The sequence below is a fragment of the Lethenteron reissneri genome, chromosome 43 (genome assembly GCF_015708825.2).
Source record: "Lethenteron reissneri isolate LAM-NWPU_2019-01 chromosome 43, ASM1570882v1, whole genome shotgun sequence".
Lineage (NCBI taxonomy): Eukaryota > Metazoa > Chordata > Hyperoartia > Petromyzontiformes > Petromyzontidae > Lethenteron > Lethenteron reissneri.
The window spans coordinates 967138-992519 of NC_083821.1; the positions used below are offsets into that span (position 1 = coordinate 967138).

At 55.9% G+C, this 25382-nt stretch overlaps 1 protein-coding gene across 1 annotated transcript in view; it reads left to right on the top strand.

The window, feature by feature from the left end:
- LAMA2 (laminin subunit alpha 2) overlaps positions 1 to 25382 on the top strand; it is a 97956-nt gene that overhangs the window by 41328 nt on the left and 31246 nt on the right. Inside the window, 25 exon segments of the mRNA XM_061569562.1 lie at positions 1270 to 1375; positions 2086 to 2132; positions 2134 to 2247; positions 2536 to 2676; positions 2993 to 3166; positions 3691 to 3792; positions 4413 to 4609; positions 5412 to 5523; positions 7288 to 7344; positions 8078 to 8191; positions 8598 to 8725; positions 10226 to 10312; positions 13365 to 13576; positions 14784 to 14890; positions 15581 to 15811; positions 16644 to 16824; positions 17385 to 17521; positions 18415 to 18651; positions 20136 to 20279; positions 20783 to 20962; positions 21734 to 21916; positions 22435 to 22562; positions 22987 to 23104; positions 23870 to 24013; positions 25248 to 25372. Of these exon segments, the coding sequence (XP_061425546.1) occupies positions 1270 to 1375; positions 2086 to 2132; positions 2134 to 2247; positions 2536 to 2676; positions 2993 to 3166; positions 3691 to 3792; positions 4413 to 4609; positions 5412 to 5523; positions 7288 to 7344; positions 8078 to 8191; positions 8598 to 8725; positions 10226 to 10312; positions 13365 to 13576; positions 14784 to 14890; positions 15581 to 15811; positions 16644 to 16824; positions 17385 to 17521; positions 18415 to 18651; positions 20136 to 20279; positions 20783 to 20962; positions 21734 to 21916; positions 22435 to 22562; positions 22987 to 23104; positions 23870 to 24013; positions 25248 to 25372 (3506 nt within the window).

Genomic DNA, 25382 nt, shown 5'->3' on the forward strand with positions numbered 1-25382 from the left:
ACTCGTTGTAAGAGGTTCACGATTCGGCTCCAGCATCTGTTCTAGGTTAATGCTACGGTGTCTGTGTTAAACGTACAAGTACATGCCGCCTGCTTCACAATGGAGCTTAGATACCCTGTGATGCCAGTAGGCCTTTATGTGTTGCCGCCAGGGTCCCAATTTGCTAAGTAAAATAAATATCTGCAAATGACTGAATTGAGATCATACGCAGCAATCAACTTCTCCTTCTGCAAAAACTTGGCAGGACCCTCCTGAAAAAGATTATTTATATTCGGTGAGGCTTTCCTGAGTAAAGAAGCACAATAATAACAATTATAAGTGTAATTGTGTTGTAATCATAATAGCAAGGATGTCCAGGATAGAATCCCATCATAACTTGACAATGTTACCGGGATCAGCCATGGTCCCACGAACCGACAATAATCTTAAACAATGGTGGGCCAATGTCACACTTTGACCAAATAGCCAAAAACACTCCGTCCTGGTGATTCATCCTGTCGTTGGCGATGGAGACACTGGCACGTGCTCAGCAAACACAATCAGGATGTAATAAACATTCTACAAAATGTTTTTTTTACGCGAGTTGGGAAGAACAAATGCAATCGTGAGTACATTTAGTATTTGCGCCATTCTTACAGTGCGAGGCTATCACAAAGGTGATGCGTTCCATAGTTTTGCAGCGGGCGACTGTGTTGCTCTGGGTGATCCCAGTCGTCTAATTCGTGGGTAAACTTTCAGTTGTGGACCGTGAAGGCAATGGCCGACTCATTTGGGGTGACGTCGCGTGATGTTTAACGTCCACCGTGAAGCATAAGCGGCGCGTAGCATTGTATCGCTTGAAACCTGAGAACCGCATTAGCGCCATCCGGGTTTAATCGGTACGCGCCGCACGACGAATCTCTGCCGCGTCGACGTTCGGGGGTTTGGTATTTGATCGCTCCCTCCACGATGCACCTTTGCGCCCAGGAAGTAAATTTGAACGTCGCCACGGCTGGGCCGTATCGCTGCACTCGGAACGAAGGCCCCGGGGGTCGCGAAGGTCGCGAGGGTCGCCCGGGTCACGAGGGTCGCCAGGGTCGTGCACATTGTGGACGTAGCGAGTGTCGCCAGGGTAGCAAGGTTCGCGCGTCGTGACGGTCGAACGCATCGAGAAGGTCGCGAGGGTCGCGAGGGTCGCGAGGGTCGCGGCTGTGAAATCCCCCAGCAAGGGAAGCGAGGGAATTGAGCCGGGCGTGACCTCGCGCTCCCGCTTGCCGTGTCCACGCGCAGGTGCGGCCCACGGACCCCAACCCCTGCCGACCCTGCAACTGCAACCCGGTGGGCTCCGTCAGCAAGGTCTGCGTCAAGGACGACAAGGAGAGCTCCTCCGCCGGCGGTGAGGGTAGTCACCATAATAATTCCCAGCCCTTCGTCGATCCACTGCTGGATGAAGGCCTCACCGCGCCGTCGTGGAGGCAGCGGCGGGGATTGTTTGATTGTACTTCGCCGTGCTGGTCAGTGCGGTCTCATGAACGGGGAGCTCCGTGGACCGTTTCATTTGTCACTCACCACTGATGTTTAACACGGCTGGAAATCAAACTCAGATGGCGTCAGGTTCCTAGAGCAGTGCGTTGTTGGCTTTTTGACTCAAATAATCCATTGTGTGGTGTTTAAATATCAGAACGGTTCTGGCCACACAACCCACTTGTGCGCCACGCCTGCATTAATAGGTGCTCATTAACAGCATTTCTCCCTATGGTCTGCAATGTTCAGTGGCTGTCCTTTACGTGTACAGTTCAAACTGATATTTACATTTTCTGTAACGATGAGAAACTCGTCAGACAACCCTTTGAGCGTACTGGAATTAATAAGATAAATACATCGGGCAAGCGGTCAATTTTTATTCCAAGCTCGCGATGGTCTGACTTAGGTTTTTGCCATGGTTGCATTGCAGTCGAGCTCTCTGACATGCATTTGGGTCGTACCGTTTGGACCGACGTCCGACGTTTTACTCCACGTGCTGGGAGCTTCTGCACGAATAGCGCGTCGCTCGGCACGACCCGAAAGCCCGTCGGTAACATCCCTGCCCCTCCGTGCGTGCGTCAGGCTTGGCGCCAGGGAGCTGCCGGTGCAAGCCGGGCTACGGCGGGGAGCCGGTGCAACCGCTGCGCGTTTGGCTACAAGGGCTTCCCCAACTGCGTCAAGTGCAAGTGCAGCACTGAGGGCAGCATCAACAAGGACCCCTGCAAGGAGCCGTGCGTCTGCAAGGTAGGGCAGAGACGCCGAGCGGCCCCTCGGGGACGGGAGCCTCCTCCCATCCTACTTCGGTGCCTGAGTCAGGGCGAGTTGGCAAGGGCGGGGAGCATGGAAGTAGAGTGCTACGTGTGGCTGCGGTTGAAGGCGCCAAATGAAAACAAATCGAGACAAACGGAACCGCGTGCATAATTGAGACGGAATGTTGAACTGCGAGGCCTTGAGAGATGGCGAGGCATAAAAGCAGCAGTGGATAGGTCAAGGCCCATGACGATGCTGCTGCTGCTGTCGCCGCTCCCACAGTCCAATGTGCAGGGGAAACACTGCGACAGCTGCAAGCCGGGCCACTACAACCTACAGGAGAGCAACGCGCTGGGCTGCACCGAGTGCTTCTGCTTCGGAGTCACACGAATGTGCGACAGCATCCCCTGGGCACGCGCAAAGGTGAGGCCCCGTACCACGTGCCCCGTGTCCCGTACCACGTGCCCCGTGTCTTGTACCACGTGCTCCGTGCCCCGTACCACTTGCTCCATGTCTTGTACCACGTGCTCCGTGCCCCGTACCACGTGCTCCGTGTCTCGTACCACGTGCTCCGTGTCCCATACCACGTGATCCGTGTCCCGTACCATGTGCCCCATGTCTTATACCACGTGCTCCGTGTCCTGTACCACGTGTCCGGTGTCCCGTACCACGTGCCCCGTGTCCCATGCCCTGATCAGCTGATGCGGCCATCCCCTCTCTCCCCAATCGTCTGTGCCAGGTGTCGGACATGTCTGGCTGGCGGCTGATGGATAGGCGCGGGGAGCAGGCCATGCTGCCCACGCAGGACCGCTTCGACGGGCCGCTGCAGCTGAGCGTCAACAACACGATGGCTCGGCGCGTGCTGCCGGCCTCCTACTACTGGGCGGCCTCCAGCCCCTACCTGGGAAACAAGGTGATCGTCATCATCATCATCACCATCATCACCATCATCGTCATCGTCGTTGTTATCGTTGCTTAGTATTTATAAGGTGCTTCCCATGCAGTATCTTATTCTCCAGACCACAAGACGCTCCGGAAATAAAAACGCACAATAAACTTTTGAAGGCATTTTCGAAAGAAAAATAGTGTACTGTATAATAGGGAGAATGCGCTACTATGCAGAGAGTGTGAAGATGCTGACGATGACGATGAAGGCGCTGCTTTACAATAGGGAGAGGTGCCGTCTGGGAGATGATTCTGAATATTTCGTGGCGTCTTCTGTCCTCTGGGTGGTCAGGTTTTGCAATGGAGAACCGTTTTCAAAAAGGGGATTTTCAGGATTTAAGACGTGGCCCACATTTTCTCATTTAAAGTACAGGGATTTGCTCATCATTTCCCGTAGTTAATTTATAATCAGTGATAACGATGATGATTGATGATTGATGATGGATGATGATGACGATGGTAGTAACTCTGGTGCATCGTCTGCCCTTGCAGCTGACCGCTTACGGCGGCGAGCTGAGCTTCACGCTGTCGTACGACTTACCCCCGGACATGTTCGCTCCGGCCGTGCGGGCCCGGCTGGAGGTCATCCTGGAGGTAAGGGGGCAAGCAGCGCGACATGGAGCGGACGTACACGTTAGGGCCCAGCAAGGGGGGCTTAGCCACCACGTGAAGGGCTTTGGATGGGCGGCTCAGTGATCGGAGTGCTGACCCAGCACGGCTGAGATCTGGAGCTGACCAGCTGTAGCGAGGTGAAGGTGTCAGCCCGTTCACCAAAGATTGCAAACCTAATCGAATTCAATTTGCCCCTGCACTTAACTTCACTCAATCCTATGTCTAAGATTAAAAAATACACGTGATGGATATTACTCTGTGGTGGACACGACTGTCATTGGCAGTGCAGGTGAGAAAGTGTCGCCTGTTATTGTGTAGAACTTGAAGGGCTCTTCGAGGTAGCCCTGCGATATTCACTACCGCGGGCCACTCTTCAGCAGGAAGAGTTGAAGTGGTCTGCCCGCGAACTGAATGAGGACACCGTGCCTCGTGGAATGATGCCGACAGCGCAACCCGACTATGGTCGGGGAAATAAAAATTTACACGCGTCCGCAAAACCACTGACGCACGTGGTCCCCCACCCGCCCACCCCCCCTCCCCCCCCCGTGCGTGTGCGTGGTGCCGCCGCGCCCTCGTGTGGCGCGACGCCGCGGCGTCCCCAGGGGGTCGGCCAGCACCTGGTGTGGCACGGCGAGGAGGCCCCCATGAACCCCTTCGAGGAGCAGCAAGTGTCGCTGCGCCTGCTGCCCTCCTCCTTCGCGGCGGGCGTGACGCAGCACGACCTCATGACGGTGCTGACCGACCTCGCGGCCGTCCTCATCCGAGTGCCGTACAGCTCCGAGCCACACGCCGTCTACCGGTGAGCGTCGTCGTCGTCTTCGTCTCGATGACTACGACGACAATCATGACCAGTTCGTTGTGCGTCCCCCATCTATGGGGAGCTGGTACAATCCAAAGTGACGAATGCGGATTGTGAAGTGATCAAATGAAATGCTTCACGCAAGTGCTGATGGTGTTCCCCCGTAGTGCAATGGTTACAGCCCTCTCCGTGTACGGGGCTGCCAGAGGTGCATGCCGGCAGCGAACATTGATGGCTGTACCGTGCTGATGAGTCCTAATGAGGACCAAACCTGCTTCACTTGTGTCTGTGTTTCACTGCTGCCCGTTGGTGGTTGTAAAAAACAAAATGACCACGCATTCAGTTATTTTGAACTGGTGGTCTGGACAATGCTAAGAGCTTTAGTGCTATCTCTGTGCTCCAGTGAAGCGAGGATAGATTACTTCTACGCTGGTAAACCGCCTCTTGGTGGGCTTGGCAAACAGACAAGCAGAGGAAGACACTTATCCACGGCTCAACAAAGATAAATAGATTCACCAGTGGGTTATTGTAAAGTTTTAACAGGACAACCCTTGGAGTCCTGCGTTCTGCCTACCTGCATCACACGCGCATGGATTCTGCTGCCCAAGAATGAAGGCATTCATGACATTAACAGGAACCTTTAAGGAGCACCCTTGTTGGGGAAAATCTAGAATTACACAGATGCTGCTTATTACCACGGCTTCGTGGCACGAGGTCCTCACCACGCCCCTCTCCCCACGCCCCCTCTCTTCCTGTTCCCCTCTCCCTGTGCCCCTCTCCCTGTGCCCCTCTCTCCACACAGGCTCAGCTCGGTGACGCTGGAGGTGGCGGCGGAGGGAATGCGCGGCGCCGTCGCCGCCTCCGATGTGGAGCTGTGCCAATGCCCGCCGGGCTACAGCGGCACATCGTGCGAGGTGACGACGGCAACCTCGGTCCACGTACCGTCACGCGACACCGTGGGCTCAGAGAGCGTCCGCGTGCGACCACGTTCGCAAATGGATCTAGTAGCGCGGCGTCACGTAATGATGCCTCCGTGCGCTTATTGCCGCGACAGAAGCAGAAACTTCCAGCCTCAGGGCTCGCTCATCCCTGGCGAGGTTTATTAGTGCGCCGCACCAGCTTGCCACCTTCCCGAGCGGGGTGAGGCAACGCCCTTCTTTGTCCCAGCGGCCCCTTCATTAGAGGCCTTTTGGTGGACGTGCATTTTACGGAGAGAGGCAGCCTTGGCTCTGAGGCGTGAGAGTCGCGGCGGGCCGTGCGAGCGTTTATAAATGGGCTCCTCGTGCCGGGACAACGATAATAGCACAGTAGGGACAATACAAATATGTGGAGGGAAAAACAACTGAAGCAACTGGGAGGGCTGAAGTTTCCCTTGAGAGGGCCTGCGGACTTTGTACTGCTGACTTAGAGACGTGAGATGAGCCACGAGTTGCAGGGTAGACGCTCAGGGTCACGAGGAGTCTCAGGCCCGGCCTGTGTTCAATCAAGAGATCTGTGCGGAGATCAAAACTGCGTGTAAACGGCCGACGTGCAGCGCCGGGACTGTAAGCGAGGTTGACATTTAATAAAATTCCATTTGCCCTTCTCGCGAGGCGAGGTTAAGAAATGTTTGATGTTCCTCAGCGGAGCCTGTGAAGCTGTTTCCTTGAGGAGGCTGCAGTTTTAAAACATTTTGGAAAGGGGCTTTTTCAAAGAGTTTCACGATCCCCTGTCATAGCCACAAACTCAAAACAGCAGTCGTGGTAAACGCTTTCAAATGTCGCCGCATGGAAGCCTCTTATTGGACCTGCACCATGAGAGGTCGACTGCAGATATTTTGTCAACCCAGGGTTTGAATGACACCATTCCTCGTGTTTCTCTGTAACCTTTCTTTAAACGTGTTGCCTAAAATATTGATGCTTTGGTGTTTTTGATTAATTTCACAGCGTGTCCAAAAAGTCTCCCGTTAAACCCACACAACACGTGGCTGTCAAGTTATACTAATATGGGCATGAGGGAGTTGGCCGGCTGGGTCAGAGGTCAGAGCGCTGCTGAGCTGCCACCACTGAGATCCGGGTTTCAAATCCAGGCAAAGTGCCGGCGATTACAGCCGAGGTTTTCCGGTGCAGTGATTCGATGGTCTTAGCACAATCAACAATGACTGGACAAAAATACATTTGTTAGCGCGATGAATTTGGTTCAGTACTTAATTTGAATAAACTCCAGCTCTGAGAATGACCCTCTCAGGCGGAGTGGGTAGGATAGTGCCTCCCTTGACTGTGTGGATCAGAGGTCACTTGAAGAAGGGATCTCAGAGGCAGCTCTGTGATATCCACTTCTGTGGGCTGTTCTCTCACACGAAGGGTCGCACAGCTCTGCGCGATGCCAATGGATTCTTCGTCCCGTGAAGCCGACAGCGCGATCGGGATTAAATTTGAGGAAGCATTTAAAATATACATTTTTAAACATAAACACACCGGCTTGGAAGGCATCGCCGGCTAACGTTGCTTGACAACGACGAAGTGTGGCCTTCTCTACTGTCGCGAGGTTTGATGCCCTGGGTTTACCCACAATTCTTGGGCACACTGTGCAACCTTACCGATTTCTTTTTTCACCTTCTTACATACAATGTGTGCTTCTGAGCTCTCTGTTCTGCCTCCGTCAGTAAAACCCTTCTCTATGCTGCGCCTCGACCCCAGATAAGTGAGGAGCTCGATGTTTCTGACACGGCTCTTCACCAAGCTCCCCTGGAGACGGTCTGTAACATCTCCTTCTCTTCGCGCTCACTTCTTCCCTCCCTCTCACACTCTCTCCCCGCCTGAAACGCCTTTGCTCTCAACTCGTTCTCCTTGCCACTCCCGCCGGACCGTGACACGTTTGAACTTCCCCTACGCATCGGCCACACGGGACGGGCTGGGGTCGCCACTTGTGAGGCACGCCAACAAACACCGAGATCCGTCACGGCAAGAAGGAGGAGGAGGAGAAATATCTCACAATGCCCGGGGAGAACGACTCCCGTATTCTCTGGATCATGACGCACTCGATTTCCCCTGTGTTTAAAGCAAAGTTTGGGGGTTGCGTCGTAATAAGGTAGATGTGTGTCTGTGTGTGTGAGAGGCCAGATTTGTATCACTTTACTGACACTGGGTACACGTTTGGAGTGTGTCTTACTTTCCAGAGTGTCTTATAATCCAGAGAATATGGTAATCATGTACATACTTCGTCTTATGTTACGTATAATTATTATTACTGTGTAACCGACAACATTTTTTTATCTTAATGTCCTGGGAAGACTCAAATATTTCCCAGCACAGCAGCGCAGCTGCCTCCTCAACAAGGGGCACGATCCGGGGGAAACGGGGAACATGCGGCAACCCTAGATGGGCTCCCCTGTCCCCTGCCCTCTCGAGCCCCCCCCCACACCGCCCACCGAGTTGCGTGACCCCCACTGCGGCCCCTGACTCGCCGTTGTGTCCCTGGCGGCGGCAGGCGTGCGTGCGGGGCCACCGCCGCGTCAACGGCAGCCTCTACGCCGGGGCGTGCGAGCCCTGCGACTGCCACGGACACGCCACCGAGTGCGATGACGTCTCTGGGAACTGCCTGGTGAGCTCGCGTTCCCCACGCTGGGAGTCGCTCAGGGGGTAGCTCGTCATCATCCTCGTCGTCGTCGTCAGCAGCAGTAGCCGCCGTGATCTAGCCACTGCTGGCCGTAATCTAGCCATGACCTAGCCACGTAAATTTGTGTGTCGCACCGGTCGATCTGGAACCCCCGCCCCCCCTCTGTGGATCTCACTAAGTGTGGAGCGCTGGTAGCGCAGCGATCCACGCGCAGCGAGCGATGTTTTGCGCCCGATCTGTACTGCGCACCCACCCATTCATTCACCAACACGCGGCCGATCAGCGCGGTGAAGCATTGTCAACAACCGACATTACCCGTACGAAGGGCCTCAAGTGCACGCGTGACGACACTCCCTCTCTCTTCCCTCTCGTTTCCTCGTCACCCCCTTAGAATTGTGAACACAACTCGGTGGGGCCGCGCTGCGAGCGATGCCTGCCAGGGTTTTATGGGAACGCCCAGGAGGGAACGCCGCACGACTGCCAGCCATGTGCCTGCCCTCTCTCCATCCCCTCCAACAAGTACGCACGCACACACACACACACACACAAGCATGCACGCACACACGTACGCACACACGTATGCATGCACGCGCGTACACAGTGGCACGGCACGCCAAAGCAGCGGCCGCGGAAGCCTCTGCGGAGCTAGCAACAAGTTCGAAAGCTCTCGGCCTTGTGCAAACCACCAGCTCAAAAGAACATTTTGTCGTTTCGGGTTTAGAGGGTTTATAGAAACAGCGGTGATTTTCTCACAACTTTCACTGCAATGTTCACCGCCGACTCGGCGCCGTGAACGGGAGGCGAGCACCGCCGTCCATGGAGCGTTGGGTGGCAGCGTGGTGGCGGTGGCCGTGGCCAAGTGGTCATGCTCGTGCCCCGCAGCAAGGAGGGCCGGCATTTGATTTCCGACCGGGGCGTCTGTCTGTGTTGAGTTCTGTGCCCTCTCCCCTCTCCCCCTGCAAAGTCCCTTTTTGTTTGTTTTACAGTCAGGGCTGGCAATTGCTCTGTGTTTCCCATTTAATAAATTATCAAGTTATTATTACATTTAGGATCAATTGGACCGTGGTAAACGTTTGCCAATCGGACATTAATGGGCTCGGCGTTAACGCGCCCTCTCGCTTCTCTGTTTGGCATCCGTTGGCCGTGCCACGTTGCGCCGTTTGTCTGTTGCTCCCTGTGCTGCAGCTCGATTCAATGTCGGTATCGGAAACCCAGGCACTGCCTCCGTGCCAGCGCCTGTTGGGCCCTGCTGGGGGAGAACGTTCGGTTCGCTCTGATTGGCTTCGTTGAAACCAAATGGAAACCGTGCGAAGTGATCCTTCCGTTGAACCTGCATTGTCACGTTCCTCCTCCTCTGCTCAAAAAGTCAATCCGTGTCGTTGAGAACGGGCGGAGCTATTGCATTCGACGGTCTTATCAAGATGCGGGATGCGGTTCTGTATTTAACTGCCTGACATCTCGAGGGAGTCTCTTAAATCATAAAAAAAAGGACCGCGATGTTTGTGGCAGTTAGGTGCCGCCACTCCCCGCCAGTCTTATCGGACGAACGCTATTACGCATGCGTTGTGTTTCACAGACGAGTACTGTATAGGCGTCTGCCAACGATACCGCGACATGGTTCTACTCAATAAACTCATTTGCGGCTAATTTTGATAATTCAAAAATTCAGACCGAACCATTAAAAAACCATCGGTCTCTCGCTTTGGCCGCGTGCTCTAACACCGCGTGATTCATCGCGACTCGCACCAATCCCGGCAGCAACTGGCCGTGCCAAAAATAAGGGCTTCACCAAAATAGCGCCGTGACCACGGGGCCGACGGGCGCGGAAGAATGCGCTCAAGGGCCGCGAGCGGAGGAACGGAGCGGAGGAATGGAGAGAGAGAGAGAGAGAGCCGACAGCCGCGGCAGAGCCATGGCGGCGTCGTGGCGCCGCGCGTCCGCGACGCCGGCGCTGCTGCTCTGGCTGCTGCTGCTCGAGCTGACCGTCACCCCCGCCCTCCCGCAATCGCTGTCCCGCAGCTTCAGCCCGACGTGCCGCGTGGGGCCCAGCGGAGCGATGCTGTGCGATCGCTGCGCCCCGGGCTACGCGGGAGCAAGATGTGACAGGTGAGAGGCGCCGTGGGGTGCGCCGCCACTGGGCCGTGGCGCAGCGTGGGAAATTGATTTCCGTGCCGCGTAACGTCGAGCACCATGTCGCACGTGTACCGCTGTCTTTCACTATCTCTGCGCGATGCATACGCCCAGATCAGTTTATGTTTTCAACACCATAGAACATTTAACAGCAGTGCTCCTTTACGATTTTAATTCTCTGAAATATCCTCAGCGCCGCAATGTATTCAAATGTTGAGCTCTCCAATGCGTTTTCAAGTCGTTCCGCGCACTGTTCTTCACGATGTCCGACGTTTTGCTCCACATGCGCGGGGGGCTTCTTCATGACCTCAATCGAATTGAACATAGTAGCATTACATGTTTGCTTGTATTGCAAACAAAAATATTAAGAAGCAGTTACAGTATTTACATTCCATGGCATACAATGCATCGTTGTATATTCACTGGCATTGGTGGTGCCTGTGCGAGTCTCGTAAGAAGTTGTGCCATTGAAATTCTAAAAGTAGGCTGAGGCTTTTCTATTTTCTGCGCTGCCTCTTAGGGTAAAGCACGCTGCGTCGTTTTCCCAGAATAGAACTTCAAGCAGAGGTTGTCTTCACCACTGTGCACCAATTTTATCTTCTACGCTCGCCGTGTTGGCTAATTAACAAATTAACATGTTGTTGTTGCTGTTGTTGTTGTCGGCGGTAACTCCCCACCGCCAGGCAAAGGCCTCCCCCATGCCCTCCTTTCCCCAGCTGCTCCTGTCCAGTAATGACCTCCGACCTCTGTGAGGCCATCTCTCTACGACCGCCGCCGCTGCTGCTGCTGTTGCTGTTACCGTCTCTTCTGCCGTCTCTCTGTGCTCCGTTCCCGTCTCAGTCACCGCTCGAGCGGAGTCACGTGTGTCCATCCCTCGTCAGTTGTTCGCGTGATGTCGCTGCTCGCCTCCACTTCATTTGTTTTGCTTTGTTTGAAAGATGAAGAAGATATTGTTACCAATAAGCGTGCTGAATCTCATCAGGCACCATGGTGACCTCTGTTATGTATTTACTGATTCATTCCTTAACCCAACACTTTGACTCACTAGTAATGCAGTAATTTCCATCGATCTTAAGCGTTATTTTTCGTAAAAATTTCCCCAGATCTTCACCCCTGCCGATGTTTATTTGTCGTCACGTTGAAGACTGTAACCATGCACATTTAGAAATCCACAGCTAGATGACGGCCTTCCCACGCCGGGCAGATCTTGGGGGTTAGTCGACCTTACTTCACCGCACCGGCCAATGCGGATTGGTGATAATGGACAGCGTAGATGTTGCAACAGTCGAGGGCAGCAATGGATGTTACTGCCCTGCCCTCTGCTGAGAGCGTAGCCGCACCGCAGCCTACACCACCGTTCTGTGCTTGGTGGTCGCCCATCCAGGCGCTACCCCGGCTCAACCCTGCTTAACTTCTCGAGTTGCTCAGCAGCGGCAGAATGGTAGAGTCCGTCGCCCGCTGTGCCGGCGTGTGTGTGTGTGTGTGCGGCATGCCACCTGTCCATCACGATCGCACGCCGGATGTAAGCGATGCTCGCGGCACACGCGAATCCCCGTCTCTCGTGCCGGCATTCACTAACCAGGCGGATATCTGCGCAAGCGATCGCACAGATATCCACCATCAACTGGTTGGACTTGAGAACGCGGGCTAATAAACATAGATTTATTTAGTATGTTTACGAGTACAGTATATGTGTTGTTTGTCTATTAACTGTGATTATTAAATATGTTATTGTTAGTTTTAATGTTAGGTGGCCAGCTGGCTCAAAAACGTAATCAACAAACTAACTAATTAATTAACGAATTAACTAATTCACGAACTAAATCACAGGTAGCGTCTGAAACCCGGATTCGAACCCAGCATCTCAACAGTGCCGGCTCAGCACGCTGCCCTCTGAGCCGCCACCACGCGGCCTCCTCTGGTGCCAATCGCGGCTGAAAAGGCGTCCCTTGTGTTGCGCTGCGGGGCCCTATTAGCAGCGAGAGCAGCTCGAGGCGGACTGCACGACGCGCGCGTCTGTGCTGCGTCAACACGGAGACAACGAGCCTCCTTCAGAGAATGACCCGCGGCACACGGAGCCCGTCTGGCAGATTTAACCCCGTCCCGGCTGCCTCTAAACTTTACGAGCGCGGCCGGCGATGTATTTTAGGGAGGTCGAAGGTCAGGCGCCACCTGACGCCCGTCCACTCTGCCCGCCTTTGAAAGGAGGCCCTTGAAGGCTCACGGACGCGGACAGCTGAGGCGGGACGCTGGGATGCATCGCTCATTCCGACGAGGGCGTCTGTTACAGATCGCTCGCAGCGCTGATAAGTCCCGGAACATTGGTTCGAGTTCATAGCAACAACACCACCACCACCAGGGCTGGGTGGTGTGTGACGCGCCCGTGGTTGTACGCTCAATGTCGCGATTGTCCACGCAGCTGACCCCGCGGGGGAGGGCAGGGTGGGGTGACCAGCGGAGCAGTTGACCCCGCGGGGGAGGGCAGGGTGGGGTGACCAGCGGAGCAGTTGACCCTGCGGGGGAGGGCAGGGTGGGATGACCAGCGGAGCAGTTGACCCCGCGGGGGAGGGCAGGATGGGGTGACCAGAGGAGCAGTTGACCCCGAGGAAATGTTTCGATGTGACTGTGTGTGACGGTTTGAGATTTCTTTGTGAATGTAAATTGGAAAGTGACCAATTTAATAACCTGCCGACGATGATATGTTGTGTAGCTGTGTGAGTGCCATTGCCTATGGCTATGACTGACTCTCTCCTCTCATCAACAACAAGTGTTTTGGGAAGCTATTTGTATAGGAGCACCTCATCCAATCCCCCCTGATGGCGGCGCTTTCCCCCTGTGCGTCGTCGCGAGACGCGCTGCTTCCACACGCTCTGTGAACCCTCCCCGTTGCCCTGCGACGAAAACTGTTGTAAAACGAAAAAACATTTATAACCTGTAAATGCCTACCACCCGTTTGGCTCCATCGGAAGATATTTTCGCGAGTCTCCGCTGCGGCGGCGCTCACGGTCACGCGGTTGCTCCGTCGCAGGTGCGACGACGGATACTACGGGAGCCCCGGCGTGCCCGGCAGCACCTGCCAGCCGTGCCAGTGCAACGGCAACGTGGACCTGTCCACGCCGGGTGCGTGCGACGCGGTGACGGGCGAGTGCCTGCGCTGCGTGGGCCACACGTCCGGGCGGCACTGCGAGCGTTGCGCCACCGGCTACTTCGGGGACGCCATCGTCGCCAAGAACTGCCAGCGTGAGTGCAGAGACCCTGCCGCCATCACCGCCACCTTCTCCGTCACTGACAGAACATCTCCAAAGTTTTTCATCGCTCGCCGAGTCGCCGTCGGCCTGTCAGCGGTCGTGACGCCGTCGGCTGCGGAGTCGGGTGATGATGGGCCGCGTTGATGCCACTCGGGTACCGATCTCCATGGCCCCGAGCTCGTGGTGGAAGTCCCACATGTCTTTGCGAAAGCCAGGGCTGTCCACGGGACAAGCACTACGTGGGAATGGACTCTGTCTATCTGGTATAGAGATGGTGTCCAAACGTTTCACTGAGTGTCCCCACGTCTCCGTGTCCCCATTATTTTAGTTTCTCCCTCTTGGATGTTGTATGTATGTACGTTTAACCTATTTTGCACTGTACATAGCTAACCGTGCTAATCAGACGTGCGAGGGAAGGACAACAAACTAAACACAAAAAGCAGTGTGGCTGTATCTCACTGAGTGTCCCCACGTCTCCTGTCGCTGTGTTGCGTGATAAAAGGGGCATTTTTCAGCAATTATTCTGGTGAGTTGTGCAGGGCTGTGTTTTCAGTGGGTGGGATGAGAATCTGTCAGTTCACTGAGCAACACATGCTCTGAGATTCCACTATCTGTGTAAACAACGGGAGACGAGAAAATTGCCCCAGCTCTTCTGAATTCCCCGAGTGTTTGATGACAGCCTGCCGCTAAAATGTTTCCAGAACTATCGCGTGCGTTATCGGGCCCTGGGGAAACCATGATTACAGCGGCGTGTGCTTGTGTTTATAGTCTCACCACGGTCTGTCTTAATATCATAAGTAGGGGCAATTAAAATTGATGCTCCAGCGATGTATATATAGCATGCGTCATGTTCCACGAGAAGGCGTTAGGTCGTCGTCTTCTTAGAGGTGGCATGAAGGTACGGGTGGACCGCGTCCCAGCGGCCGCTTGCGAGCCACGGCGTCTCGCTCGCCAACCCCGTGGGTTCAGCGACGGCGGCGGCACTTCGCACCCCTTTATGGGATAAAGATGTCGTTGTGCAGCTTTCAGCTTTGTGGAATCGGTACGCGGTTAAAGCATTCAGAGAGCGACGGCCTGCCGCTTATATTCGCCAGGGCTGGCGTAGGCTTTTTTTGGCAGCGATGTTGACCGGATGAAATCTTCGCGCGTTTCCTGTGCGCGTGTGTGTGCGTGCGTGTGTGTGTGCACCCCGCTCTCAGCTTGCAAGTGCAGCTCCAACGGCTCGCAGTCGAACACGTGCGATGCCGTGACGGGCCAGTGCGAGTGCAAGCCCAACGTGGCCGGGAGGCAGTGCGACCACTGCGTGGTGAGAACCGGCCCTGCACGCCTCACACCGCCCTCTTCCGGGGCCGCCGGTGGAGTCTGTGACGCGTGGTTTCTAGCAGCCACGTGCCAGAGTGAGAAGAATGATGGATGTGGTCCTGCCGGGTGCGGAAATATTTTTCCTGGTCGCCGAGCCCAACAAACAAAACCCGGCGGCACTGCTCAATAAACCCGAATCCTGGCCACGGCTAACGTCAGCGGCGTGGGATCTATGGGCTGGTCCTGGGTGCCCTTTTACCAATGTCTCACTGTGGCTCGGTACGGATTGAAGAACCCCGAAAACCAGCACGGCATGGGGATGCGTTCGTGAGCGAACTGGCAGTTGCCTATTACTTTTAATTATTCACATAAATCTCGCAAACCTAGGAACGTGTGGGGATGGCTTGGACTACTTTTTGAACAATCTTTGAAAAAAAACAATCCCCATATCTGCTGTTCTACTTTCATCCCTCGCTGGCTCCCTTTCCTCTGCTAGAAACCTTCCAAACGTAGTCGCTGCTGAATTTCAACCTTCGCCACCAGCGTCTCCCACGCTGCGACTTCACCGCTGCGCCTTTGCTCACACTGCCCGTCCTCGTTTCTGCGCTCCTTCTGTTTTCCTCCCTTGTCTCTCTCTTTCCCTCCGTCCATCCGTCTGTCCTTTCTCTGCCTCCGCGACGCCGCGCCGGCGAAGCCCAACTGCTGGTGGGACGCTCAGCAGCGCAAGTGCCAGCCGTGCCGCTGTAGCCTGGAGGGCGCCGCGTCGTCCACCTGCGACAAGCACGGCCGCTGCGCCTGCAGGCCGGAGTTCTCGGGGAAGCGCTGCGAGTTTAACAAGCAGCTGCTGCAGCAGCAGCAGAACAGCCTCGCCGGGGGCTGCCCCCGCGGCTCCTACCGCAGGGCCGGCCTTCCGCACGCCGGCGGGGTACTTAAGCGGGCGGCGCCCCCACCCAAAGCTCACACTCGCTTGCTCCTTCGCTCGCTCCTTCGCTCGCTCCTTCTCACGCTAGCTCCTTTGCTCGCTCGCGACGGGCTGCGGTTTCTGATTGTCCGCACTGCGCTCGCTCCCGCCCCGTGGGTTGTGCTGCACCAATAGGCAGCTGCTGCAATCTTCGTTCTTGCGGCGTCCCGTAATGTGCAGGCGATCTATGCGCGTGCCAGCAGGCGTTCTCGCTCCTTCGCTGCGAGGCGGCGTGCCGCGGTGGTGCGACAGCGAGAAGCCGACTTGCAATCCAGAGGTGGCCGGATCGATTCGCTCTCCAGTGCACGATGTCGGCGCATATTCCTTAAGTCCCCCCACCCCCACCGTGTCTGTCCACCCCAACGGTATTCATGGGTACGGCCACAGACGAATCGGCAGGTCAAGCGATGGTGAGGTAAAGTGTGGGTACTTTCACCCCTTTGAAGACATCTGGCTAGGATGGAAGAGTAGGCTAAAAACAACCTCGAAGAGAGCATTTCCTCTAGAGCTCCCTCCAGTGGAGGCCCTTCTGCCGGCAGTGGCACGAGCACAGAAATTGCAGGACTGCCCCTTTACCTACCTTCCCAAGTAAGATGCACGGGTAACAGTCATCTGTGGTCTCCGTGTGTAAGAGGTCGTGACGTGAAGTCACGGGCCGTAGCTTCCCCGCCACGCGCGCCAAGAGTTCCTCCCGAGTCCCGCGTCAGCGCAGCAAGCACCGGGTCTCGCGGCTTGGGTTATGGCGAAAGGGACCCGCGTTCCGTCTGTTACGCCCGTGCGTTCCGTCGCCCTGCAGGCGCGCCACTACGGGATGAGCCAGCCCACGGGGTGCGCGCCCTGCAACTGCAACTCGTTTGGCGCGTTCTCGTTCGACTGCGACGAGAGCGGCCAGTGCCACTGCCAGCCCGGCGTGGTGGGGCGGCAGTGCGACCGCTGTGCGCCGGGATACTACGACTTCAAGGAGGGCGGCTGCACCAGTGAGTCGCTGCAGTTTACTAGTGACACACAAAGACAACGATTCCCCAACCCCACACCGTGTAGCCGTAGCGGTACACGAGGGGGTGGGTGGCCAGCAGCACGCCCGGCCGCCTTTGCCTCCCCAATGGTGATGTTTACTACACACCGCACCAGGTACTCATTTGAGGCGGAGTCGACCTAGGGGAGGTCCAGGACCGATTCAGATAATCGTCACTGGTGTTGGCCGTGAGGGGGAATCGAACTCGGGTGGCCGGGTTCGTAGCGCAGCGTAGCGCAGCGTGGCGCTAACTTCTATGCTACCGCTCCCCATCTACTCCGGGTTACGTGTGAGAGGGGCTCCAGGCTGCTGCGGTTGTATGCCCCCTCTCTGTATATTTAGTGCATTTCCTTTACGGATTGACCACCACCCATGTCCTGATGATGCCAAACGCCCCATTTGTAATTTCAGCCTGGGTTACTTCAGATCTCGTAGTCACGTGCGACGAACGAACCGTGGAGCTGAGTAACAGTGAAGAGGAGCCGAACTAGTTGCATGTCTTTGTCTCTGTGCGTGACGCAGGGTGCGAGTGCGACCACACGGGCCACAACTGCGACGCGGTGTCCGGGCGATGCATCTGCCCCCCCAACACGGAGGGGGCGCGCTGTGACCGCTGCTCCCCCAACTGCTGGGGTCACGACCCCGCGCATGGCTGCCAGGTGGGTGCCCGCACGCGGGGACAGAAGCCGGATACCTTGGGCACCGTGTCCCTCAAAGACCAAACGTCCCCCGTGTAGCCTTGAACAGACTCGGGGGCAAGTGTCGTGAGCGAGTAGCATCCATGAAGGCCGGCGTGGTGCACAAAGGGGTTTGTGGCCAGCACCACGCCCAACCACCTTTGTCTCCTCAGTGGCGATGTTCACACACCGGAACCAGGTACTCGGGGAGTCCACATAGGGAAGGCCAAGGACCAGTTCAGATAATTGACATTGTTGTTGGCCATGAGCGGGAAATTCCGGGTTTGTAGCACAGTTTGAGAACCACTATGCCAGTTCAACACGTAGCAAGCTTTCGCGACCAATATTATTCATAAAGGTGTTTTGGGTTAGATTGCGTAAGTATAAATGCGTCAAAACCCTCCAGCACCCGACACGGCCAATTAGTAAGGGGTTTGTCACGTAAATAAAACGCCAAATAGTGACTACTTCAGCCCACCGGTGTGTTTGAGAGTAAATCCACAACATTTATTACGTGAGTATGACGTTTCGCTGGTAATTATTATGAACCACTCTGCCACCACCCCATACATTTAGACATTAGGATTCCCCACACTCACACACAATCCCCAACCTTGCTGCCGGGATGCACTCCAGTACAATCAAATGTCTGCTACAGTCAAGATCTAAATCAACATTACCATGTAAATTACGTGAACCAAATACAATGATGCCAACTTTGAGCTTGGGGATGAAGTTAAAACAACTGAATTTTACTGCGACTGACAAAGAGACGACAGTGCCTATAATCAATGCTGCTCTTCTCAATGCCACAATGTGGGGGAACGGGTTTCCGTGCGTGGCCCCGCCTGGAGTTGTGCCCCTGTCCCCCGCAGCACTGCGAATGCAGCCCCGTGGGCACGCTGAGCCCGCAGTGCGACCAGCGGAGCGGCCGCTGTGACTGCCGGCCCGAGTACTCGGGGGAGAAGTGCGGCGAGTGCCGCCACGGATTCTACGGCTACCCGCGCTGCGCGCAGTGCCGCTGCGACCCGGCGGGCACGCGGGCGGACGCCTGCGACGCCGTCTCGGGGTCCTGCTCGTGCTCGGAGCCGGCGGGGCAGTGCCCGTGCAAGGTGAGGAGGTCGCGCGGTCGGTGGCCACCAGCGCTGACCCCTCGACCCCGGTCCCGACCGCCGTGCGCCGCCCGCGTGGGTCACGTGTGCCTGGTAATCCGCCCGTGTGCCGGTCGACGCCGGGACGGTGTACGGCGGGCAGGCCGCTGTGCCCGGCACTCCCCCGACGTCGAGTTGTGTTCAGGTTTGTTTCGTGGGGACAGAATGAGCGTTTCAGAGAGTCTCGATTGCAAGAGAGACGTGGGTTACCGAAATAACCATTGAAAAGCAAATAAATCAGAGTACAGCAATGAAGCACAATTAGAAATCGGAAGGAATTCAACCGTGCCGCCAACACACTGCACAAACATAAATCAGCTTAAAATAATAAATCTCCTGTAACACAAGTTCACTCGGGCAGACCACTTTGAGCTTCATCATCGCATTATTACTCACTCAGTTACAGACATGTGCCCCAAATAATGTCTAATTGTCAGCAGCCACATTATTGTAATTCACTACAGTTCCATCTACCACCACTACTCAGTAGAGAAGTCCATGCTCAGTCGAGCGTGTGGTGGCACTCCTTTGCCACTGGAGGATCTGATGCTACGGTGGAAAAAAATGACATTCTCATCTCACGTAGAATCTGTCTATGGGATGACCACTGTCCTTATCCGAGAAATCAGCACTCAAATTTGAGTGCCTCCAGGAGGATGATGTGATGCGGTAAATTCACCGGTGGACGATGCTGACAGCGGTGGAACTGCAGAGAACTGCTATTTGTCGTATTAGGAGATGTTTATGGCTGGCCGGCCTCCCAGGTTTACAGCGACACAGCGAGTGTGGCGATATGGAAACACGTCAAACCAAACACAAAGACAACAAGTGTAAACTTCCCGGCAAAGTTATTGAGTCTGCGAACGAACACCCACGTCTTCTCAAGATAAACCAAACGCACCCCCGGTGTGCCGCAGAGACACCGCTTGTGTATGCAGACTACACACAGACACAGCGTGACGCGGCTCCGTGCGCTGCTCAATTTGTCTTGGGTTTAAATCTCGGTGCCTGAATGCAGACCCAACAAGCAGCAGAGTTGTAGAAAATGGTCAACAGGCTTCTTGACTTGGGCAGGGTTATTGTGAGACATCGGGGATAATCGACAATAGGTGGGAATCCCAAAATGGATGAATGCAAGGGACGGTGCAGAGAGAGAGAGAGATAAGAGATGTGTAGATGAGTGGCTGAATTAATGAGGGAGATTCATAGGGACAGTAATTATCCTCGCAGTGATATAAGAGTTATAAGGAGGTGACTGACCTTCAGTGAGCGAAAGTAGCGAATGAGTGAGTGAAGTTCACGGGAACATTGACCACGTTAGTATCTGTAGACGAGTGATCAGGAGGCGAGTGACAGCTGTTGAATCGGTGCCCGATCGACATCGACGCCACTCGCCGACCTCGTGCCGACCGCCCCTCTCTCCCCTCCCTCACCGCCACGCGCAGCCCAACGCTCACGGGCTCAAGTGCGACGCGTGCGGCCCGGGGATGTTCGGCCTCCACGCTGGGAACCCGCAGGGCTGCAGCCAGTGCTTCTGCTTCGGGGTCTCCTCCGAGTGCTCCGAGGCGCTGGGGCTCGTGCGGCAGGAGGTGCGACACCGCCACCACCACGAACACCGCCACCACCAGCGCTTTACGGAACTTCGCTCTGTTCGCTTGACCGCGTTCACGCGTCAACAGGAGCGTGTCCCATCAAACGAAATGTCATCATCGTCGTCGTCGCGAATTATTTATGCCACACGCTTCCCATGCAGTACATCTCATGGGTCCAGCAGCAGTTTAACCTTGGGGACCCCAGGTAGCAGCTTTCCCCGTGTGCCGATGATCTGCGAGTAGAATTAGTCCACCAGTAGGGGACGATGTCGCGATGTGAATTTTCCCAATTAAGTTATTTCCGAGTAGTATATGACACTTGACAAATTTGGCCCATAATGCCACGAGGGTCCATGTGGTGTAGCCAAGGGGCTCCACGTGGAGTAACCAAGGGGCTCCACGTGGAGTAACCAAGGGGCTCCACGTGGAGTAACCAAGGGGCTCCACGTGGAGTAGCAGCGTGGATGAGTGCGTTCCCGGTGTGGTGGTGCCGCGTGCAGGTGACGCTGGGCCACGAGCAGGCGGTGCTGCCGGTGGTGGACCAGGCCGCGCTGCGCGAGACGACGCGCGGCGTGCGCTACCAGCGCCCGGACGTCGTCGTGAGCGCCGACGAGGCTCTGCTGGAGCTGCCCGGAGAGCCGTTCTACTGGAGGCTGCCCAAGCAGTTCCTGGGTCACAAGGTCACTCCCTCCTTCGTCTGATTGTTTCCCTTCCTCTCATTCCTCTTGCCGTGTGAATCGAAATCTTGTTGTTTGACTTGCATCCCACTGGGATTTTTGCACACAGCGTTGGTGTACTGTGTTTTTTCTGCAATATTTTGCTGTCTTTTCTTGGATTTTCTGTTTGCACATAGTCACTTTAAGATGTTTTTTGTTCATGTTTTTGTTTTTTATTTGTTGCGGTTGCACCCGATTCAAGAGCCGAATGGCTCACAGGGCTATACCTAATAAATGAACTTGAACTACTAACACTCTGTCCAAATTAGTAGTTGCACAGAAAATGTCTTCAGTTGATGCGAGCTGGTGGATTGCTCCAATGCGTTTGTTGACTTTGAGACCACAGTGGTTCACTGCTGTGCGATCTCACATAGGGACTCATAGACTCACATAGAGACCTACAGACTCGCATAGAGATCCATGCACTGGCCATCTGTATTAAATATCTTATCAGATTCCTCCAGTACAAATCAATATTCTGATGCATATACTCACAATGTGTTCACAGTGATTCACGACTGTGCAGTGTCACGTACTGTGAGGGCTCGCTAACAGCACTTGCCCCAACAGTCTGTTAAGGCTATGCGGGGGATTTTTGCCTTTTGCTCGTGGCATCAACGCCTTTGGCCGCGACGGCGTGCCGATCTGGCCGTGCGATGAGGCCGAGTTTGCCGGTCCGTGTGCCCGGCCGGCGCCGCTGACGTCGGTGCCACCGTCGCCTGCGTGTGCGTGCAGCTCTCGGCCTACGGGGGCACGCTGCGCTACAGCTTCTCGTTCGAGGCGCGCGAGGAGGTGGGCCCGTCGTCGCACGAGCCGCTCGTCATCATCAAGGGCGCTCGCAACCACGTGGTCATCGCGTACCAGGAGCGCGGCCCGCCGACCGCGCAGCGTGCCGAGCACGCCGTCGCGCTCGTCGAGGTGGGGGGGGAGAGCCTCGTGGGGCCGGTGATGGGGATGGGGAGGGGGTCTCCACTCTGTCTTTCGAATCCTTTCCCACTCAGTTTTAAAGTGCTGATGCATTGGCCGTGATCTGCCCCGTCTGACCCCTTCGAACACAGCTTGACCGCGAAGTTGCGCTGCTTTTCGTAACTTGTCCCGTTGATAGCCGGCCACGTTCAGCAAAGGGTTGCCCAAAACTTTGCGAGTATGATAACGCATTTTGTCCTGGGAGCTACCCAATCGGCTTCCTTACCGCTAACCTCTGCACACTTCCCGAAAGCAAAGCGGACGTCTGATAACCGTTGCACAATCCACGCGTTCCACGCGCGATCTTGGGCCTGGGCTGTGTTTTGAAATGAAAATAAAAGTACCGCATGGCCGGCGAGCTCACGGGTGTCGAGACCGTGCCAGGGTGGCTCGTTACCTGGCATCGTAAGCTCCTTGCTGCGGTGTCCTCCCACTGCTCCCCCTGCTCCCCGTGCGTCTGAACCCAACAGTACAATTGGAAGTATTTCAGCGGCGGCTCCGAACACGCGGTGAGCCGCTCCGACTTCCTCTCCGTCATCAACGACATCGACTACATCCTCATCAGAGCCTCGCACGGCCGCCAGATGAGGCAGTCCCGGTGAGTGACGCCGGCCGGAGTGAGAGCCCCCAATGTGCGCGCGCAGTATGGCAAGTGGACTAATCGTCATGTCCCCCATCTGTACGAGGATAGAGCGTTGCCTCCTTTCATGCGTGCGTTTTTCCTTGGATTATCCACTTTCCTCCCACGTCTATAATGAACACTCGTCGACTGGAAACATCTTTGAGCAAAATCCCACGGCAGGACCCTCGTGAAAGAGAGTCCCACGACGACTTTGTGTGTGGCTCTCCTGGATCAGTGAGCTAACAACGAAACAGAATCTGACGCCGTCCGTCACGCTCCAGTGCTGCCATCGAACCCCCCGCGCCGCTCCAGGTGTCCAGGTGTGCAGGTGTCGAGGTGTCCAGGTGTCCAGGTGTGCGTTCTCTCACGGGGATTTTGTCCTGCGGCGGTAATTCCGCAGGATCTCGGGCATCGCTCTGGAGGTCGGAGTGGAGGAGAACGGGAATTCGCTGAGCGAGCGAGCCCGGCAGATCGAGAGATGCGTCTGTCCCACGGGCTACTCAGGGCTGTCCTGCCAGGTACCAGAGACGTGCGGCACGCTCACGTGGGACAGTGTGTGTGTGTGTGTCTGTGTCGCCCACGAGGGAGACAAAGGTGGCCGGCCGTGGTCCTGGCCACAACACCCCTTTATGCACCATGCATTCCTTAATAGGTGCTTGCTAATAGTTGCTGCAAGAGAATGTGTGAACTACACGTGGGATCTCTTGTCTCTTGTAGGTATTGGCATGCATCTTTGACTTGAGCTATTTTTGTGTTGAATTCCATCTCAACCACACCACACGCATCACTGCCGTGTGCAAGTGCGGCGCGATGATCACGCCTGTGTGATTCGCGTGAAAACAACAAAAGTGCGTTCTTTCCATTTCCAACATCCACCATCTGCGGGACAGCTGCGGGATACCGCGCGCGCACAGGTCGCGCGGACAGCACGCGGGGACAGTGCTCACTTCAGTTTACTTCACCCGACGTGACCCCTGCTCAGCAGCCAGACTGTTTACGGAGAGAAAAAAAATCACAAAACATAAAAAACTCTCGCGGACTCCACGCCGGCGATTCCCTCGAACGACCCCTCGTCGCGGAGCCCCCCACCCATGCCCCCCTCGGTCACCTCGGGATGCTGTTGGCATGAATAACGCCGTATAAAATGTAGTAATTATTGTTATTGCCTCCTCTCTTCCTGCTGCACCGCTCGGCGCCCTCCCCCCACCGTCGGTGCCCGCTGACTGCCCCCTCCCCCCTCCGTCTCCTCACCCTGCCGTGCTCCCCCCGCGCCGCCCCCGTAGGAGTGCTCGGAGGGGTACTTCCGGCAGAGCGGGATGGAGCTGACGGTGCGGGGCGCGCGTCCGCACCACGTCGTGCCGCCCTGCGTCGCGTGCCAGTGCCACGGCCACTCCGGCAGCTGCGACGCCGACACGGGGAAATGCCTGGTGGGCACCGCATGGCCACCGTCACGCGGCCCCTCGTCCCCTCTCCCTGACGTGGGGTTCATTAACATGGGAGAGACGTGACCGTGATCTGCAACTCTTGAGCCAGTTACGGACACTCCACGTTACTATTGTGGATACGGGTGGGCCGGCGGACCAATTATTAGCGCACCGCGCTATGAACCCAGAGGGCTGGGTTCAATCCCAGGCCACGGCTAACATCAGTGCCGAGTGTTATTTGAACCGGTGCCGGGCCCTCCCTTCGATTACTCGCACTGACCAAACGTGGTGAAGTATGGTCAAACAAACCCTATGATTGACCCAGCATGGGGAGGTCTTCATCCAGCAGTGGCTAAAAAACGAGCTGTAAATGACAGAGGGTGACTACTTCCCGCAGAGCAGTTCTCATTCTACCCACTGGAGAGGGAGGGAGGGCTGCGTTGACCCCGATCGGGGTTTGAACTCGGAATATTCCGCCTGCGAGCCGCTCGCTCTACCGCTGCGCCACGCAGCCGGGTTACGTGTCCCGCCGGCCACGGCAGAAACTCGTGGCAGCCAATAATTGTTTCCACGAGGGATACCGGCGCGAAGCATTTGTTCCTGTAGGGAATGGGACAGGATCTCCGGGATTACCATCGGCAGAGAGCCCTTCCTCCGTTTGAAAGATTTGTGTTTTGAAAAGGAACTCAAGTGGACTTGTAAAGGGTACGTCGTGAGCCATAAATATACCCCGCCAGCCCCAGCACTCCCACAGCTCCCTCCCCCCCGCTCCCTCCCCTCGTGCTCCCTCCCCCCGCTCTCTCCCCTCACACTCCCTCCCCCCGTTCCCTCCCCTCGTGCTCCCTCCCCCCGTGGCCCTGCTATAAGGGCGGTGCTAGCGCACTGTGGAGGTGCCCCACGAGGGGCTCCTCTCTGGTGGGGACTGGGCAGCTCACAGGTGGCATCTGTGAAGTTCACCTCCCAGTTCATCACGGACAGAAGGAGTTCTACTGCAGGATAATTATCATCATTACTATCTAGAATCTACGCCGCTGCTGATGGACCGAGCCAGCGACATCGGCATCGTTAGCGTTTGTCACCTTATTCCAAACTGATTTTTTTAAGTTTCGTGAAAATTGATATCGTATCGTAACGAAAATTACATCCCATTAAATCGTGAGCGTCAATATCGTGTCTAAGCGTGAAAAGTGATACCACGGCCACCTGTGACGCCGGCCCTCCTGCGCTCTTCCCGCAGAACTGCCAGCACAACACGGCGGGCGCGCACTGCGAGCTCTGCCAGCCGGGATTCTACGGCGTGGTGCGCGGTTCACCGGGTGACTGCCGCCGCTGCGCCTGCCCCTCCCAGGATCCGGGCAACAAGTAACCGCTG